The following is a 19,419-nucleotide window of genomic DNA, read 5'->3' on the forward strand; positions in this document are numbered from 1 at the left end:
TTTATATCACTTTGTTATTTTTTTGTTTATGTTTCAATAAATTTTCTACATTTTATCGGAGCTGTGGGATCCATTTCTATTTTTTCTATATTACTTTGCCGGGATACGGCCCGAGTGTTCTCCACGTGCTCCTTCCTGGGACGCTGATGGTGCAAGAGAGACCAGCATTATGGGGGTGAGCTGACAAACTTGCTTTGTTGTGAATGAACTATTCTGATGTCTCTATGACAAGTCAGAATTTTTTTTCCAGTGACAGGTACACTTGGGAACACATTTTAAGAGAAACTGTTTTATATGTATCTGTTATTTGTATACAGCATGCAACCAAAAATTGTCTTGACGGATTACTTAAGGTCTGGTCCAGGAAGACCGCCTGCACAAAATAATAAAACGGATTCAAATTCTTGTGTTGATTCTACGTCCTCTATAAATTCCAATTCATCACCCGTCTCTAACAGCACATCAGCAAGCCGAGTTATGCAAGGTTCTCCAGAAAACCTATACTTGCCCAGGTATAGTATGCCATACACATTTAGGTGACCTGTCGGGAATATCATTGTGCTATAATATGTGGAAAGAGCACCTGTCACATCACCTATGGGATCATCGTGTTATACATAAATATATCTGAAAGCAAGGGAGTGCCCAGGTTTTCTAGGGATTTCTCTGCAGTATAATACCAATAAAGCTGTGGTGGTAGTAAATTTTCAGATGGAAAACCTTCCCTCTTTTGGCTTATACTTCATAAAATTGTCAAAAAGGCATGCTAACATGTAGCTCAATATGACCACAAAATAATAACCTAAAGGTGTGCACCACAGGTCTCCCAAAAATTAACATTAATAGGGCCAACACAACAGAAAAAGAATTGGGGTTAGGAACTGCACACATCCTGCAATGTGTATTGGCCCATTGTCCTGTATTGATCAGTCCTCCTCATGCCGTAATAGCATAGAGTACACAGAAGTAGGTGTCAGCCTGGCATTTATTCATTTTATTTATAGGCAAAGTTACAATATGCAGAAAGTTTCAATATGTATTTTAATCGAAGAATTTGACCAGTGATCTGTTTCCCAAATGCCAGTTCTCACATGTGTCACCTCTACCCCTATTTTTACTTAGCCAAGTGAAACACTTCCTGACACATGAACCATTACCAGTTATATACAGTAGCTTGTATATCTGTTAATAAACTTTATCACTCGTGCTAGTCTAAAAATCAGTTTATTGCACCCAAAAAATCCGCAAACAGAAATTGCTGTTTTAAAAGTCAAAGCTTGAGGCAAGAGGCCGCAGTTGCATGCACGTTTAAGCATTCTGCAGTAAGTTGATGGGCTGTAGTTTTGTATTTTTTTGCCACAATTTGACAAACAGCTCTTCTATCTGCCCTATCAACCTTTGACTTTTGATCACAGTTACTTCTGTCTGCAGATGTTCTGTTAGTGGTTGCATTCCGAGATGTGATCAGTGAATGGGGAGGAGTTATCAAACATGGTGTAAACTGAAACCTGCTCAGTTGCCCCTAGCAACCAATCAGATTCCACCTTTCATTCCTCACAGAAAGATGAAAGGTGGAATCTGATTGGTTGCTAGAGGCAACTGAGACAGTTTGACTTTGCACCGTGTTGGATAAATCTACCCCCCCCCCCCCATATTTTCAAAACCTTATAAAAAGTAAAGTTTATCAATGGCTATATTGCTACGTATGTGACTGAGAAAAAAAGCATGTAGGAACAGTTCAACTTGACTATGTAAAAATAGGGATGGCATTTTGTTCAACCCTGTATGTAGGCAAAGCGCTAACTAAGGGGTTATTTCTCATTTTAAAAAGTTGTCACCTATCCACAGAATAGGAGATAGCTAGGGGGTGGTGAAGGTCCAACCACTGGCACCCCAGATGATCCAGATAATGCAGTACACTCCTTTCACTCCAGGGCCCAGTGTTCTTGTGTTCCATGGATCAGTGGGGGTCCCAGGAATTAGACCCTCGCTGATCGGCTAGTCATCCCCTATCATGTGAATAGGGAATAACTATCTAAAGTGGAAAAACCCCTTTAACCTGCTAATATTATGCTGGAAATGTTACACCACAGGTAGTCATTTTGTTTTAAAAGGATGTGTTCTATTGAACTTAATGGGAATACATTTTACGGCTAGGTTCACACTATGTAACTGTGCGACTGTATTTTTATGCGGCTGTAAATGTGCGGATGAAACTACGGCCGTGGGAAAAAATAGACATGCGGCTCAAAACATACGGTCATTTACTTGGAAATCTGGAACAACGAAACTGAATTTATTTCATCGAAAATGTGTTTTATTAATTAAATATTAATTAGTACAGGAAGCTCCATAAGCCGTTAATTCATATTGCCGGCAAAAGAGCATTCTGTACTAATCATCACTTTACTTTAATGAAAACATCAAATGTTTCTTCTAATTATGTTATCACAATAGCATTATTAGAAGAAACATTTAGAATTATATGTGCGCTCAGCTGATTGGCTGATTGGCTGAGCGCACATATAATTAGCGGGTCCGCAGCACAGTGACTTCATTGTGCTGCGGACCAGCGAAGAGGACACATCGGGGTGAGTATAGAGCTCTCCCCACCCCCTCCCCAGCACTGCACCCCTCCCAGCAAAGAAGGGGGGGTCAGTTAACCCCTTCCTTGCTGGGATGGGTGCAGTCTGACATCAGTCTGGCCCCCAAGGGGTTAAGGGGGATGCAATACATCCTCCCTTAACCCCTTGGGGGCCAGACTGTAAGCAGCGATCTGTAAAGATGCTGCATACTGTAAGGAGCACAACACCGCTCACAAAGATGGGTGTTGTGCTCCTGTTTGTGTGTTTTTTGTGTGTTTCTCCCTTTTTGTTTTTCAGATATCAGTATCCTGGGGATTACGTTGGATTCCGTGGACTACGTCGATGACCAGCGTTTTTTTTTTTTTTTTATAAAATGGTCAATGAGGGGTGTGGGGGTGTTTTTATTTGAATAAAAAATTTTCTTAACTTGTGTCTTGTCTTTATTTCTTTACTTTATAGACTTAGTAGTGGAAGCCGTCTAATAGACGGAATCCATTACTAAGTTGGGGCCTAGTGTTAGCCGGTATAAAATGGCTAACACTAACCCCCTATTATTACCCCAGTACCCAATGCCACCAGGGGTACTGGGAAGAGCCGGGTGCCAGTGGTCCCGGAGCGTCAAAATTGGCGCTCCCGGACCGGGCGGCAGCAGGCTGGTAAGATTTAGGCTGGGGAGGTCCTAAACCAATGGCTCTTCCCACCCTGGTGTTACCAGGCTGCTGTCGTTTGGTTTTTAACCCGGCTGGTTATAAAAATAAGGGGGACCCTATGCGTTTTTTTTAAATTATTTATTTAAAAAAAAAAACGCATAGGGTCCCCCCTATTTTTAGAACCAGCCGGGTTAAAAACCAAACGACAGCAGCCTGGTAACACCGGGGTGGGAAGAGCCATTGGTTTAGGCCCTCCCCAGCCTAAATCTTACCAGCCTGCTGCCGCCCGGTCCAGGAGCGCCACTTTTGACGCTCCGGGACCACTGGCACCCGGCTCTTCCCAGTATTCCTGGTGGCATTGGGTACTGGGGTAATAATGGGGGGTTAGTGTTAGCCATTTTATACCGGCTAACACTAGGCCCCAACTTAGTAATGGATTCCGTCTATTAGACGGCTTCCACTACTAAGTCTATAAAGTAAAGAAATAAAGACAAGACACAAGTTAAAATTTTTTTTATTCAAATAAAAACACCCCCACACCCCTCATTGACCATTTTATTAAAAAAAAAAAAAAAAAAAACGCTGGTCATCGACGTAGTCCACGGAATCCGACGTAATCCCCAGGATACCGATATCTGAAAAAACAAAAAGGGAGAAACAAAAAAACACACAAACAGGAGCACAACACCCATCATTGTGAGCGGTGTTGTGCTCCTTACAGTATGCAGCATCTTTACAGATCGCTGCTTACAGTCTGGCCCCCAAGGGGTTAAGGGAGGATGTATTGCATCCCCCTTAACCCCTTGGGGGCCAGACTGATGTCAGACTGCACCCATCCCAGCAAGGAAGGGGTTAACTGACCCCCCCCTTCCTTGCTGGGAGGGGTGCAGTGCTGGGGAGGGGGTGGGAAGAGCTCTATACTCACCCCGATGTGTCCTCTTCGCTGGCCTGCAGCACAATGAAGTCACTGTGCTGCGGACCGGCTCATTATATGTGCGCTCAGCCGATCAGCCAATCAGCTGAGCGCACATATAATTCTAAATGTTTCTTCTAATAATGCTACTGTGATAACATAATTAGAAGAAACATTTGATGTTTTCATTAAAGTAAAGTGATGATTAGTACAGAATACTCTTTTGCCGGCAATATGAATTAACGGCTTATGGAGCTTCCTGTACTAATTAATATTTAATTAATAAAACACATTTTCGATGAAATAAATTCAGTTTCCTTGTTCAATAATTTAATTCTAAGGAATCCATCATTGTGCAATTAAATATACTGTCAAAAAATAAATATATATATAAATAAACATTTATTTATATATATATTTATTTTAACAGTATATTTAATTGCAAAATGATGGATTCGTTAGAATTAAATTATTGAACAACGAAAGGGACTTTATTACAAAGAAAATGTGTTTTATTAATTTAATATATTAACTATTAGAGGCATCGGCATTCGGCATCATTGCCGGCTATTTTTGAAGTACTCCGTACGGACCGCCTGTCAATCCACGGCCGCATTTCCAGCCGCAATGTTCATTTTTTACGGGTCCGTTTACGATCGGGCCGTAGATTCAGACATAGTGTGCACTGTGCAGCCGTATATCCTATACTTTCCAGCGTACGCATGAACCACCAAAAATACCGCCGCACAATTACAGCCGCAAATACAGCCGCACACTTACATAGTCTGAACCCGGCCTACAACTGTAATTTTACAGACATTTATGTTTCATCCCAAAAAAAGCCTAATTTTCAATTTTCATATTAACATGTAGCAAAAATGTTGAAAATGTATTAAAAAAAAAAAGGGTTCAAAAATTTTCTGCTGTTTTTAATATGATAAACAGATATTTTTTTTTAAGGCAGAAAATATGAACCAAAAAAAGAAAAAAAAGTGTGTACCTAGCCTAAGGGTGGTATTACACGAAGCGATTATCGTTCGAATAATCGTTCAATCGGTCGTATTTGAACGATTATCTTTAAGTGTAATAGTAGACAGCGATTAAACGACGAACGATTGGTCGTTGGTCGTTTAATAGGTTTTGGATCTATTTTTATCGTTTGTCTTTTACACATCGTTCGCATATCGTTCGTTTGAATAAGATGTCGTTAGCCGTTCCCTGTTCATTCGCAAATTGAAAGGGGAGTGTTCTTGAATTTTGTTGCTCCAATATAACCGATAATCTTTCCGTGTAGTAAAACGAACGATTATTAGGCAACCGCTATTGCGATCGTTGGAGATCGTTTATCGTTAATCGTTAATTGAAAAAAATCGCTTCGTGTAATACCACCCTTAGCCTGAGTATGCTATTTCTTTCCTTCCCCATAGAGATGTCTAGGCATGTCATTAAACTTGTCAGTGTTAGGATAAAGCAACTTGTCAAGCGTTCTCTACTGCAAAGTGGGCTCTGGTGAATCCACAGTAAATAGGCGGAAGTAGCTGACACATTCAGAAGTCAGTCCTCTCATTCATGCTGCTTAAGATTTATTCATTGTTACCCACCAAGGAATGACTTACACTGCTGTATAAATAGTAGTGTCTGATGTGTGCCTCATGGTTGATGTGAGGCTAAAATAGTAATACCCCATTAAAGGTAAATTACAATTGTAGCATTTATCTCTGACTGTTTTCTCATATTCCTGAAATGCTAATACATGATAATCTGTGTATCGTACTCTTCTCTTCTTGCCATTTCCTTATGGGGGTTCAGTTTCAGCAGGTGTATGGTGACATGGCAGCTAGGCTCCAACCCAGATATTAAATGCCTTAACCAAGGCTGATGGAGACTACTAGACCTAGGTTTAGATTTAGCAGTGAAAGTGTTCCATGAATCCTGGCACTTTTCCATGGTTAAAGGCAGGGCTGTGGAGTCGGTAAGCCGCAGCTCTGACTCCAGGCAGCCTGCTGCAGCAATAGCATACATACATACACAGCCTGCTACAGCCATGGCATACACACACAGCCTGCTGCAGCCATGGCATATACACACAGCCTGCTGCAGCCATGGCATATACACACAGCCTGCTGCAGCCATGGCATATACACACACACACACACAGCCTGCTGCAGCCATAGCATATACACACACAGCCTGCTGCAGCCATAACATACACACACACACACACACCGCCAGCTGCAGCCATAGCATACACACATACACACAGCCTGCTGCAGCCATAGCACACACACATACACACAGCCTGCTGCAGCCATAGCACACACACACAGCCTGCTGTAGCCATAGCATACACACACAGCCTGCTGCAGCCATAGCATACACACACACAGCCTGCTGCAGCCAAAGCACACACACACACACACAGCCTGCTGCAGCCAAAGCACACACACACACACAGCCTGCTGCAGCCATAGCACACACACACACACAGCCTGCTGCAGCCATAGCACACACACACACAGCCTGCTGCAGCCATAGCACACACACACACAGCCTGCTGCAGCCATAGCGCGCGCACGCACACACACAGCCTGCTGCAGCTATAGCACACACACAGCCTGCTGCAGCCATAGTGTGCGCACACACACACACACACACACACACAGCCTGCTGCAGCCATAGCACACACACACAAACAGCCTGCTGCAGCCATAGCACACACACACAGCCTGCTGCAGCCATACCGCGTGTGTGCATACACGCATACACACCCTGCTGCGGCCATGGCACACACACAGCCTGCTGCAGCCATAGAACAGTGAAGAAAAACACCACATTGAGGAGAGAGGTTACTGCTACACTACTTATGTCTTCTTCTCCTCCTCTATATTACACAGGATATCTTCATATTACACTGCTGCTCGTCTACAGTCATCCAGCATCCAGGAAGAGAACAGCACAGATCTCCCCACACACAATGGACTCTTCCAGCTCAGAAACAAGCTGCCAACTAGAATGTTGCTCATAATATATATTGATGAGCAAAACTTAAAAAATTCATATCAAATCTTAATTCTAAATTGTTCTAAGATTTTTTTAAAGCTGTAGTCTGAGTCGGTAAATTTTTTCCGGCCAAAACTAGCTCCGACTCCACAGCCCTGGTTAAAGGTTTGAGGTTCAGAGATTCAGGTGTACAGGGCTTTAGTCACATTGGCAGAGATGCATGAGTTTTATTACACCTGACCTCATATCTCTACAAAGAAAAGTGGCAGTGAAGAAGTGTGGGTACAACCCTGACCTTATTCAGTACTATGCAGTGTATTGGACAGTAGAACCAAATGGTAGGCCAGTTCCTTGGTCTAATTCCTCCTAATATAGTGAAAGCCCAAGCTAGTACCCACTTCTATGACAAGGTCGGAGGTTATCTGTTGCCATCTACTGTACAGCTCTGTAATTACACACTTGTTTTTATTTTAGGAAAGAACAATTTTCAGACCGTCACAAGGAGGCAGAAAAGGAAACTGAAGCCAAATCTGAAAAAAGGACATCATTGGAGCGTAAAGGTTTGTTAAATCATTCTTTTTTCTCCTTATTTAGTTTAGAAAAAAGACATCTTAGAAGCGATCTGATAACAAATATATGAATGGACAGTACAGAGATCTTTGTAGTGGTCTTTTTACTCATAGGCCTGTAACCATGACAAGGGGGCATCCTCTACGTCTAGAGGAAAGAAGCTTTCACCATCAGCACAGATGCGGGTTCTTTACCGTAAGAGCAGTGAGACTATGGAACTCTCTGCCACATGATGTTATCATGGCTAATTCAGTAAATAAGTTCAAGGGAGTCCTGGATACGTTTATTAAAAAAAATTAATATTACAAGTCACTAGATTTTACAAGTCACTAGATATTACATGTCACTCTATCCAACTGACAAAGACAGCCAAGTGTTATATGTGTGTATGTATAACTATAAGATTCATATCACCTATCCTTTGGATAAGTGCTGGGTGTTTTTTGCATGTAGTTAAAATACTACATGCAAAATGTGGATTGGTGAGGCCCTCTTTTTGGAAGAGAGCAGCCTTTGTTTACTTATCTTGGATTACCTCTTTAAATTTCTGATAATGACCGATTACTGTGATATAAAAATGCAGTTTACCAGGTTTTTGTAGTCTCATGTGGCACGTCTGATTTATAGGGCCTTTGTTTCCTTCAGGGAGATCAGAAATTACATGATTTTTCAAATATTGTCTATCATTGAAACCAGTGGGGAGCGTTGGATCTCCACCACAATCCACATAACTTCATGCAGATTTGGCTGTAGATATGCATCATAAAGTGTCTGCAGCATATCTGTTTTGGGTTCATTTAACCTAAATATAATCCCACCAGTAAAATACAAAAAAAAAACAAATGTGTCCACCATAGCTATGATTTTGTAAAGCATTTTTTATGTCTTCTGTTCAAATGTATTATAAAACAAAAGAACAGGCCCAGGGAGCGTCACTGAGTACTGTGTGCCGAGATGTCAGTAATACACCGATTTCTCCACAAAAAGATCTTAACTTTGGAAGAAGAAGCAGTGAAGAAGGAGGCACACGCGTATCAAAAGCTCTAAAACTAGAATGTGTGAGTAACAATTTTTCTTGTTGTAGACATCTATCTGTGAAGACCCACAGTGATTACATATGAGGTGTTCATAAGTAGTATTTATCTCTGGATTTGCACAAACCTATATTGTGGCTAGATAAATATGCCATTGGTCTTCTACCTTTACAGAAAAATTCATTGACGAACAATGTTGTTGGCCCATCAAGCAGAAGGGAAAAAACCTACTGCTACAAAAGAGCAGAGTACCGGGACAAGAAGACCCCTCTTTCACCGACAAGTGCATGTACGCATTCCTACCGGGATAAACCTTCATCCTCCTCTTCAGAATCTGTTACAGACAGTCCTCGGAAATCATCTGATCATAGTATTAGACAGAGAGCAGCTAAGAACTCTAGGGAAAGTAAAACGCCTTCACCTGAGAGCTGTTCAGGGGATCCACCAATGAACAGTCCCCATCCTTCCAGCAGCCGATTAAGCAGAAGAAAGATGCAGCAAACTACCAGAAAAGGAAACCTGCCACATGAGCCAAGTGAGTTATACATACATTATAAGAGGAAATTATATCTAATTTGTATCATCATGGCTGACCAGAGCTGCTGCTTCCATAATAAATTGGACACTGGCCTTACTCATCGAAGCCAAACCTAGATATTGTCACACTGTGTTACCTTTTAAGAATATGTATACATAGGCTCCAGGTTATGTTTCTAATAGGCTCCAATATAAAAATAAAAACACATGAATAAAATATTTTTTGTAGTAGATGACTGTATCGATACTTACGAAAGAACACCTAGCTGTCAGGAACTCGTCATAGTGGGCTTCCGTATTATAAAAAGGAATCTGTTTACAATTTTTTTTATTTTACGTTTTCATCAGCATAAACTAGTGACAGAAACTTTAAAGCGACTCTGTACCCACAATCTGATTTCCCACCACCCTCAAACCGCTTGTACCTTCAGATAGCTGCTTTTATTCCAAGATCTGTCCTAGTTATTGTCCTAAAAAAACAGCTTTTAAACTTGCAGCCCTGTGTCAAATTGGCGTGGCCTAGAGTACCCATGCCCTAGGATTGCAACGCCCCTCCTTACCGCCCTCTTCATCATTAGGAGTAGGAATTTCTCCTATTCATCACCTGTGTGAACACTGCACATGTGTTGGATCGTTAAGGCACCTGTGCAGTGTTCAGACAAGTGAGGAATAGGAAAAATCCTGCCCGGGGGCATTCCTAATCATGAGGAGGCACGTTGCAATCCTAGGACATGCACACTCTAGGCCACGCCAATTTGACACAGGGCTGCAAGTTTAAAAGTTGGGTTTTTTGGACAATAACTGCATCACCTGCCAAACAGACTCCGGGACAGATCTTGGATTAAAAGTAGCTGTCCGACGGTACAAGTGGTTTGGGGGTGGCAGATTGTGGGTACAGAGTTGCTTTAAAGGGAACCTGTCACCCCCGCACCTGGGGTGGAACCCACCCAACACCCAGTGTTGTTCTTTGCACTTGACTCGTTGGGCAATAAACCATGATTTTATGGAAACAACCTACTTTGCTGGCATCAGGTCTCCATCACCTGGTTTATGCAATCCTAACTCATTGCACCAAGAACTAGCGACACATTCCCTTTATAATTTTAACAGTCCTGCTTACTTAATTACACTCTGTGGAATGATCATAGAAGGTGGCTATGATTTGTTTACAGTCACCATATGGTCCTTCCTGCCCTGGTTAACTACATTAGGTAAAGAAACTTTGTTGCACCATGACGTACAATACATGTAATATATTTCTCTTTTAATGTCTATACCTAGTTGTTTTATCAAGTGATGAGGAGGAAAGAGAACATGAAGAAAGTGTAATATTGGGGCTTGAACAAACTCTGGGAGAAGGATCAGTTAAAATGAAGGATGAAAAAAAGAATGAAAAACCTTCTCCGTCTCCCTCTAGTGATGTAGAGCCTATGGTATGTTTGTAGCTTTAGTAACTTAGTACTCCTTTGTATACAAGAGTTTTTTTTAAAGAGGTGTTCCAGCCTTATGTAAAACATAATATATGGCTGGAGTGGGGGAAAATAGAAGACAGAGCCATACTTGCCTAGCCCTGGTCCTCCTTATCTCCTGTTTGGCTTTGTTTGATGTCCCTGATCTTTTGTCTTCTTTCTACTTCCAAGGCAGACGCTCTATGAAGGATCTGTCATCTCAGCCAATCACTGGCCGAGATGGGACAGGACTGTAGCCAGTGATAAGCTGAACAGGAGATGGAGGGGGCTTAGTAAGCTTTTTTTTTTCTGTTTTCCCCCACCCCATAAATGCATTTTTTTTCACAAAACCCTGGAATTCCCCCATTTAGGGAATTCTCTTATATTATTATATAGAAAGACATTTTATTAAAGTTCTTGGACTAGTGTACCTTTTTCAGCTTTCCCAATCATAGAGTGGGTGTCATGGTCAATGTAATCTCCTGTGTAGATGAGATAGTTGCCGGTAGATATTTGTTTATCAGACCTAGAGAAAGTGAGTGGCTTCACCTCACACCCATGGTTTACACTAGTGCCTCTCGGCTATACTTAAAAACCAACGTTAGAATGTTGGCATATAATTTGATCAAATCATATTGCCTCATGTACCGCATGCAGGTCTTCTGGCACACATGACATTTGTATATCATTTTTATGTGAGACTACATTGAATCTTCACAATTGGAAGATGTTTAGTAGTACCCATAAAACATAGTCCTACTGGCTGAGGATAGGCGTTTGTCTTCAGTCTATAGCTGTCTTTTATCTGTGAAAGGACTCCATATAAATTGCTGTCATGTTTTCTAATAAGCATCTTATGTAATACAGGATTGTTCTCCCGCTACATTGGAGCCGCTGTTGCCATCAGAGGACTCAGTGCTGCAATTAAAGTTTCTCACAATATATTTTGGCCAAAAAAGAGGCAGAGCAAAGGGCCCTGCTAAGGTAATGTACTGATATTTTTATACTATTTTACAATGTCCATCTGATGTGTCCAGTGCTGGTGGTCTTACATGTCATTGTTACTCACAGTATTCTCTCATACATTGGCATGGTAATTCATGTTGTTGTGTAGGTCAGACAATAAAACATTAGAACATTAGAACAGCTTTTTATTTCTAACATTTAAAGCGTACTTGTTTCAGGTAACTTTTCAGGATAACCTGTCCTGTGTGTGTACGGGATGCGTTTTTAATAATAATCAGTCTTCATAGACTATATTTTCTTATTGTTATGGTTATATTGTAGCAGTCATGAAGACTTTGGGGTGTTATTGTTTTTTTTGTGATGTACATGAGGAGTAGCACTGTTTCACCAGATTGCTGCTATGCAGACTTTATCTTTACTTTTTAGTTGTCCCTAAGCAAGGGAGTATAGACTAGCTACTTTGATCTTTCCTATACACTGCACACACACACAGAAGAGGGTCCTGCTCTTCATATATTTCCATTACACACCCTCAGATGCAGCAGCATCAAAGACATTATAGAGTAGTACTGAGCAGTCTAAGGCTTGGTTCACACTATGTTTTTCCTATCCATTTAAAGTGGCACATGGTCAACATAGTCAACACTATTTTTGTGTACGTTAAAAAAACCATCCGTTTTGATCCTTTTTTTTTTATAATGGAAGTCAATGGATATCCATCCATAAGGATGGAACACAATTGCATCCGGTTTTTCCATAAAAAATATATGTTAAAGCATCACAGATCCCAGGTGTCCTTACAAGCATTCTATCCCCAGCCCAGCGTGCCTGTCATCTGCGACCTCACCTCCCGGGATCTGTGCTGCCGCAGAGGGGTCTGATGAGGCCAGTAATCCCGACTAAACACGGAAGTGTCTTCGGTTTCCATGGTAATCGTAGGAGGCGCTGGGACGTTTCCGTGTTCGGTCGGGATTACAGGCATCATCAGACCCCTCTGCAGCAGCGCAGATCCGGGAGGTGAGGTGCCAGATGACAGGCACGCTGGGCTGGGGGGATAGAATGCTTATAGGGATACCCGATTCACACATGCACATATGCATAGTGGGCGGAGCGGCTGGATGGGAGGGGAGGGGGCAGACTGGGTGGGACGGAGTGGTGCTCCCGGACCCAGGAGACGCCCCAAATGCTCTTAATCCCCAAATTTGCATAAGGGCTAACAATGCAGAGGAGCGGTTCGAACATCAGTCGGTTCAAACTCCTAAGGTAAAGGGCTTCCGTGGTATATCAGCAGGTTCTCTCGGCAGGTTCTTCTCTGCCACTTTCACATATATGTTTTATGGAAAAAACGGAATGCAATTGTGTGCCATCCGTATGGATGGATATCCATTGACTTCCATTATAAAAAAACAAACAAACAAAAAAAAAACGGGTTGAAACTGATGTGTTTTTTTTTTTACGTACACAAAAATAGTGTTTTTCTGTCCGTTAAAAGTAACCAATTAAAAATGAATATGTTTTTAGGAAAAACGTTGTGTGAACCCAGCTGTGAATTTAGCACTGAGGTCAGATCTAATACTTTGCACTCCCTCTGTCTGCCTTTGCCTCTCTCCAGCTCCACCACTCTTTCCCTCTTCCCTGTCCACAGACTTCTATGAGCAGCATTAATCTGATGACTCAGTGAGCTGATCCATCTCCAAACAGACTTGATTATTTTTTTAAAATAATAAATTATAAATTTAAGTAAATAATAAACTAGGGGCGGGGATTAGGAAAGAAGCCTGATAAGTGGTGATGATACAGGATTGGTAAGTATACACCTTTGTGTTCTCCGAAGCCCCTTTAATTATGGCTTTTATTTTCTTATGCTATTGGTTGCTTAAATGTTTTTTTGGTTTTTTTTGTAACATTTTGATGTATTTTTCTATTTTCTGTTTGTTCTTTTTTTTATGCATAGGTTACCCCAAAATCTATTGAAATTCCCTTGCAAGGCAAGTATTTACCTTGTTTTAAAATACAGTAGCTGTGTAAATAATAGGTTTATCATTTCTCAGGTTTTTTTTTTTTTTTTTTTTACAGTTGTGGAACTGAAAAAGCCCCACAGCTTGTATTGGGAAGGGAATTAGGACTAGATGTTCACCTTACCTTGCAAATATAACACTAGTTATATAAATGTTGTGCCCAACAGGAAGAAGTGTATTGCACTAGTATGGTATACAGTGGACCAGAACAACATGTATATTGAGACAGATCTAGTGTGTGTGGACTGTTTTAATATACTATAGTGTAATATAGTATGCTCAAATTGGATCTCTTGGCATTTGAATACCAATGGCTGACAAAGTTGGCCATAGGCTCTAACCATGTTTTCCAGAACTCCCTAGGACCGCATTTAACTTTGTCAGCCACTGGTATACACTCACCGGCCACTTTATTAGGTACACCATGCTAGTAACGGGTTGGACCCCCTTTTGCCTTCAGAACTGCCTCAATTCTTCGTGGCATAGATTCAACAAGGTGCTGGAAGCATTCCTCAGAGATTTTGGTCCATATTGACATGATGGCATCACACAGTTGCCGCAGATTTGTCGGCTGCACATCCATGATGCGAATCTCCCGTTCCACCACATCCCAAAGATGCTCTATTGGATTGAGATCTGGTGACTGTGGAGGCCATTTGAGTACAGTGAACTCATTGTCATGTTCAAGAAACCAGTCTGAGATGATTCTAGCTTTATGACATGGCGCATTATCCTGCTGAAAGTAGCCATCAGATGTTGGGTACATTGTGGTCATAAAGGGATGGACATGGTCAGCAACAATACTCAGGTAGGCTGTGGCGTTGCAACGATGCTCAATTGGTACCAAGGGACCCAAAGAGTGCCAAGAAAATATTCCCCACACCATGACACCACCACCACCAGCCTGAACCGTTGATACAAGGCAGGATGGATCCATGCTTTCATGTTGTTGACGCCAAATTCTGACCCTACCATCCGAATGTCGCAGCAGAAATCGAGACTCATCAGACCAGGCAACGTTTTTCCAATCTTCTACTGTCCAATTTCGATGAGCTTGTGCAAATTGTAGCCTCAGTTTCCTGTTCTTAGCTGAAAGGAGTGGCACCCGGTGTGGTCTTCTGCTGCTGTAGCCCATCTGCCTCAAAGTTCGACGTATTGTGCGTTCAGAGATGCTCTTCTGCCTACCTTGGTTGTAACTGTTGGCTATTTGAGTCACCGTTGCCTTTCTATCAGCTCGAACCAGTCTGCCCATTCTCCTCTGACCTCTGGCATCAACAAGGCATTTCCGCCCACAGAACTGCTGCTCACTGGATGTTTTTTCTTTTTCGGACCATTCTCTGTAAACCCTAGAGATGGTTGTGCGTGAAAATCCCAGTAGATCGGCAGTTTCTGAAATACTCAGACCAGCCCTTCTGGCACCAACAACTATGCCACGTTCAAAGGCACTCAAATCACCTTTCTTCCCCATACTGATGCTTGGTTTGAACTGCAGGAGATTGTCTTGACCATGTCTACATGCCTAAAAATGCACTGAGTTGCCGCCATGTTATTGGCTGATTAAGTGGTAACGTGCAGTTGGACAGGTGTACCTAATAAAGTGGCCGGTGAGTGTATATAGCTGTGCATTATGCTACCATTGTGCAGTTCCAGAAATTTTCAAATCTTTTTTTTTTTTGCAGTGTCTTTGCATCCGAGCAAATGTATTTTACTGAATACAATGAAGTTGCAAAAGTATGGTTTATGGCTAACACATGGAGGTACTGCCGTTATTATCTTATGGATTGCCACTGATTACGTACCTCAAGTTGAGAAACAAATAGGAATAATCTCCAGAAATCAAGCCTGTAAGTATAAACATTCTCCTCTCTGGCATGCCTAAATCGGCTATAGAATGCCACATCTATTGTATTCTAGCTTGCAGAACATACAAAGATACTCATTTTTGTTTATTATTCTTCTCACATATATTGATGTTTTATTAACCTCACTAATCATTTTTTATTACTCTAATATTACAGAGCATATGTAGAGTTTAACATGAAAACCTTTACTTTTCTTTCTGTGCAGTTATGTCGGAGGCTGCCATGTTTAGTATAGTGCTTTATTTTGAAATCTTACTAGGAGACACTAGAAACTTCCTACTTCGCTATTGAGCTGCGCTTGCCAGCGTTAGGATCCTTTTACATCAAATAGTCTTCAGCCAGCCGCAAACAAGATGCAGTACCCAATTTATTGTTTGGGCCGCACAAACAATCCCTGCATCTTTCATGCGGCCATTTAAATACATTGTTATCACTGCATATCTCTTGTTTACACAGGGAGATGTGCGGCCAGTGAACAATCATTTATAGAGTTCCAATCAGCCGATGAGAGGGTGTTTTCCCGTTCCTCGGCTGATGGCTGACAATTTTACATGGGGTGATTATCAGCCGACCGTGGGTGAACATGACAGTCATCCTTTACACGGCTGTATCATTAACTTTTCGAAACCTTTTCATTATGTATTTGTTATAACCTATGGGTGATGGATCCTTAAAGGGGTATTCTCAGCTGCTAAACTTTCCGCTCCTGGCCTGCTTTTACTTCCTGTTTGAGTGGGGTTGGTCAATGGCAGTTCTGACCAGCAGCACTGTGCTTCTCTGCTCTGCACTCTGCTTTTTTATGTTGTGTTCTGATATGTTAAGTCCCGTCCTGGCAGCTCCACAGAGCTGGATTACAGATAAGTTGGGAGGGCAGGGGAGCCAGTACACATCTCTTTAGTTATGTACACTTATTTTCACCGATGAATGCTCCGATATCCCCAACTAAGACTCCCTACAGAGCAGTGAAGGAGTGAGTCATCAGCCCGGCCACCACTGATAAAACACACCACTGATAAAACAGAGAGGTGGTCGGGAACCTAGATAACCAGCTGTAAACATGACAGACAGCTTAGAGTTAGAAATGAGTGGACGACGGCATCGGCGCACTCTCGTCATGCCTGTGATCCCGGCCACATAGTTGCGATCCCGTGAATATGCGGCCAGGATATTCCAGGGATTTCAACATTGATTCCCTGGAATATCCTGGCCTCGTATTTCCGGGAGTGCAACTATGCGGCCGGGATCACAGGCATGACGAGAGAGCGAACTGCTTTCGGACCAAAAGTCTGAACAGTTCGCTCATCTCTACTGAGAGTGCCTAGCAGGGAGACACAGCCAAAAAGGTTAATGGCAACAATTCATAGTTTCTTAATTTTTTGATGAGCTACTGTTTTAGATATAGTTATTGTAATGAGACTACCCCTTTAAGTGTATGCTCAAGTCTGCACCAACTAACCCCCTCTGCCCCAGTATCTATAGTTACTGATAGACTCCTGCCTTGTCTGTATAGGTTGCTTGAAAGTAATTTTCCAAATTATGGTAATGACTATTGCCTTTATCCAACATTGTTCTTTGGTGTAACTTGGCTCTAGAAACATTGTAATTGTAATCCTTCAACTACATTGTATTACTTTTTTCCTTTGTCTGCAGCTAAATCAAATGAACTCATCTTTCTGGAGTTGGAAAAACCTCTCTCAATCAATGAGCAGTCCCTGATGTCTAAGATTATGAAGGAAGCCAGCGAGAATGGGTTACGTACTCTTGCTGATATTCTCACCATAGACGAAGTGTTTTCAATGATGGAAACTTTGTCTAGTGAAGACTTCTCTTTCAAAGCAAATTGTGGCATCGCCTTTAAAAAACAACAGCAACAAGAGTCAAGCAACTCATATCCTCCAGTAGACCCACGAGAGGTATGCTTCTTAATGGATAACCTCCCAGCACTGAGAGTGTGCCGCTTTTTTTTTACCAAGCTATAATGTTTATAAATCTCTAGAGCAGGCATGGGAAACCTACAGCCCTCCAGCTGTTGCAAAACTGCAATTCTCATCATGCCTGGAAAGCCAAAGCTTTAGCCATTTACTGTATGAGGGAAATATGATATTACAGAGGAATTTGGAGAAGCTGGAGGCTTGGGCAGAGAAATGGCGAAGCTTAATGTGGATAAATGTAAGGTTATGCACTTAGGCCATAGGAAAAGAGGCATGAATGCTAAAGATGAGAACATAGTTTTGCCTCTTTATGAACCACTGGTCAGACCACACATGGAATACTTTGTACAGTTTTGGGCGATATAAAAAGGACATGGCTAAAATGGAGCTGGTGCAGAGGAGGATGACCAGTGTTATTAAAGGAAAAGTCTTTTTATTTAAAAAATTTTTATTAAAGTATTGTATTGCCCCCCCCAAAATTATACAAATCAACAATATACCTTTATTACGGGAAATGCACATAAAGTGATTTTTTTCCCTTCACTTACTACTGCATCAAGGCTTCACTTCCTGGATAAAATGGTGATGTCACGACCCGACACACACCCAGAGCTGTGCGAGCTGTGAGTGCTGGAGAGGATGATGGCAGAGGGATGCTCAGTGTCCCTCCAGTGCCCTGTGAACCTCTGCCATCATCCTCTCCAGCAGCCACAGCCCGCACAGCTCTGGGAGTCGGGTCGTGACATCACCATTTTATCCAGGAAGTGACATCACCATTTTATTCAGGAAGTGAAGCCTTGATGCAGTAGTAAGTGCATTGAAAAAGCACTTTAGAAGCATTTCCCGTAATAAGTGTTTATTGGTGAATTGTATAACTTTTGGGGGGCAATACAATACTTAAAAATTTTCGCCGGACTTCTCCTTTAAGGGAATGGCAGATTATCAAGCTTGGGGTTATTTAGTTTAGAAAAAAGACGTTTTAGACACAATCTGATTACAGTGTACAAATATATGAATGGACAGTACAGAGATCTTTCTAGTGATCTTTTTACAGCTAGGCCTGTAACCATGAGAAGGGGGCATCCTCGTAAATGGAGAGCGGGACAGAAGAAAAATGGGGCAAAAAAGTCAAGCGCACACCAATAGCAATAGAAGTAATAATAAACTTTATTTAACACTGGCAAAACACAAATAGTTAAAAACACTTAAAATCCCATAGAGGGAACAAAGGGAACTGAAGCACCTATGGTAAAGGTACACTGCACTGCTACAATGTTACAGGCCAAGTGGGCCCACACAGCTGGGACTCAAAAAGAGGGATATGGAAATATGACACAAATTAAGAAAATAAACATACAGTCCTATATAGTGTGTGTAACATACCCACAAACAGTTATACGTCCCCAAGTAGCAGACAAGATGCTCCACACGTATTGCCGCTACATTGCGGTTTTGTCAGGAGTCAAGTACAATGTGGCTATTAGCTGGTATATTTACCTGCAAAGAGTTCTAATCCATCATGGAAGACATAGCGCCAAAGTGGATGGTGTCCGGAAGTGGAATCCGCGGCTGCGCACGCCACGTGGCTAGAAAAAAACAACCCGTGGCGTGATGACGTAGTGACGCCAGGTAAACATAGTCACATGATCGGGTCAAATACACATGATCTCGTAAGCGCGCATACATTATAGGTGCCGATCATATGACCGAATGTACACGCTCGTGCTGTTAACGCTGGCTAAATAAAAGAAAAAAAAAACATACATAGTACCACTAAAGAAAGGCATATATCATTATGCTCCCACTGTGAAATCAGAAAAATTGTAGCACATGATCCAAGTTCAGTGATACAAGTCATTCACGGCGATCATGGTCACATGGCACCATAGCATCATGATTATGCAA

At 41.8% G+C, this 19,419-nt stretch overlaps 1 protein-coding gene across 9 annotated transcripts in view; it reads left to right on the forward strand.

The window, feature by feature from the left end:
• Nucleotides 1–19,419, forward strand: part of SENP7 (SUMO specific peptidase 7) — a 60,682-nt gene that overhangs the window by 9,112 nt on the left and 32,151 nt on the right. For 6 of the 9 annotated variants that reach the window (XM_069971028.1, XM_069971029.1, XM_069971026.1 and 3 more), the window contains 9 exons: nt 318–512; nt 7,623–7,708; nt 8,634–8,776; nt 8,927–9,287; nt 10,571–10,722; nt 11,605–11,721; nt 13,658–13,691; nt 15,401–15,565; nt 17,234–17,496. In XM_069971028.1, the coding sequence (XP_069827129.1) occupies nt 318–512; nt 7,623–7,708; nt 8,634–8,776; nt 8,927–9,287; nt 10,571–10,722; nt 11,605–11,721; nt 13,658–13,691; nt 15,401–15,565; nt 17,234–17,496 (1,516 nt within the window). Of the gene's footprint in view, nt 1–43; nt 176–317; nt 513–7,622; nt 7,709–8,633; nt 8,777–8,926; nt 9,288–10,570; nt 10,723–11,604; nt 11,722–13,657; nt 13,692–15,400; nt 15,566–17,233; nt 17,497–19,419 lie in introns of those variants that run through there. The other 3 variants (XM_069971034.1, XM_069971027.1, XM_069971030.1) reach the window with 3 other exon arrangements.

Source organism: Dendropsophus ebraccatus, chromosome 5, assembly GCF_027789765.1.
Source record: "Dendropsophus ebraccatus isolate aDenEbr1 chromosome 5, aDenEbr1.pat, whole genome shotgun sequence".
Lineage (NCBI taxonomy): Eukaryota > Metazoa > Chordata > Amphibia > Anura > Hylidae > Dendropsophus > Dendropsophus ebraccatus.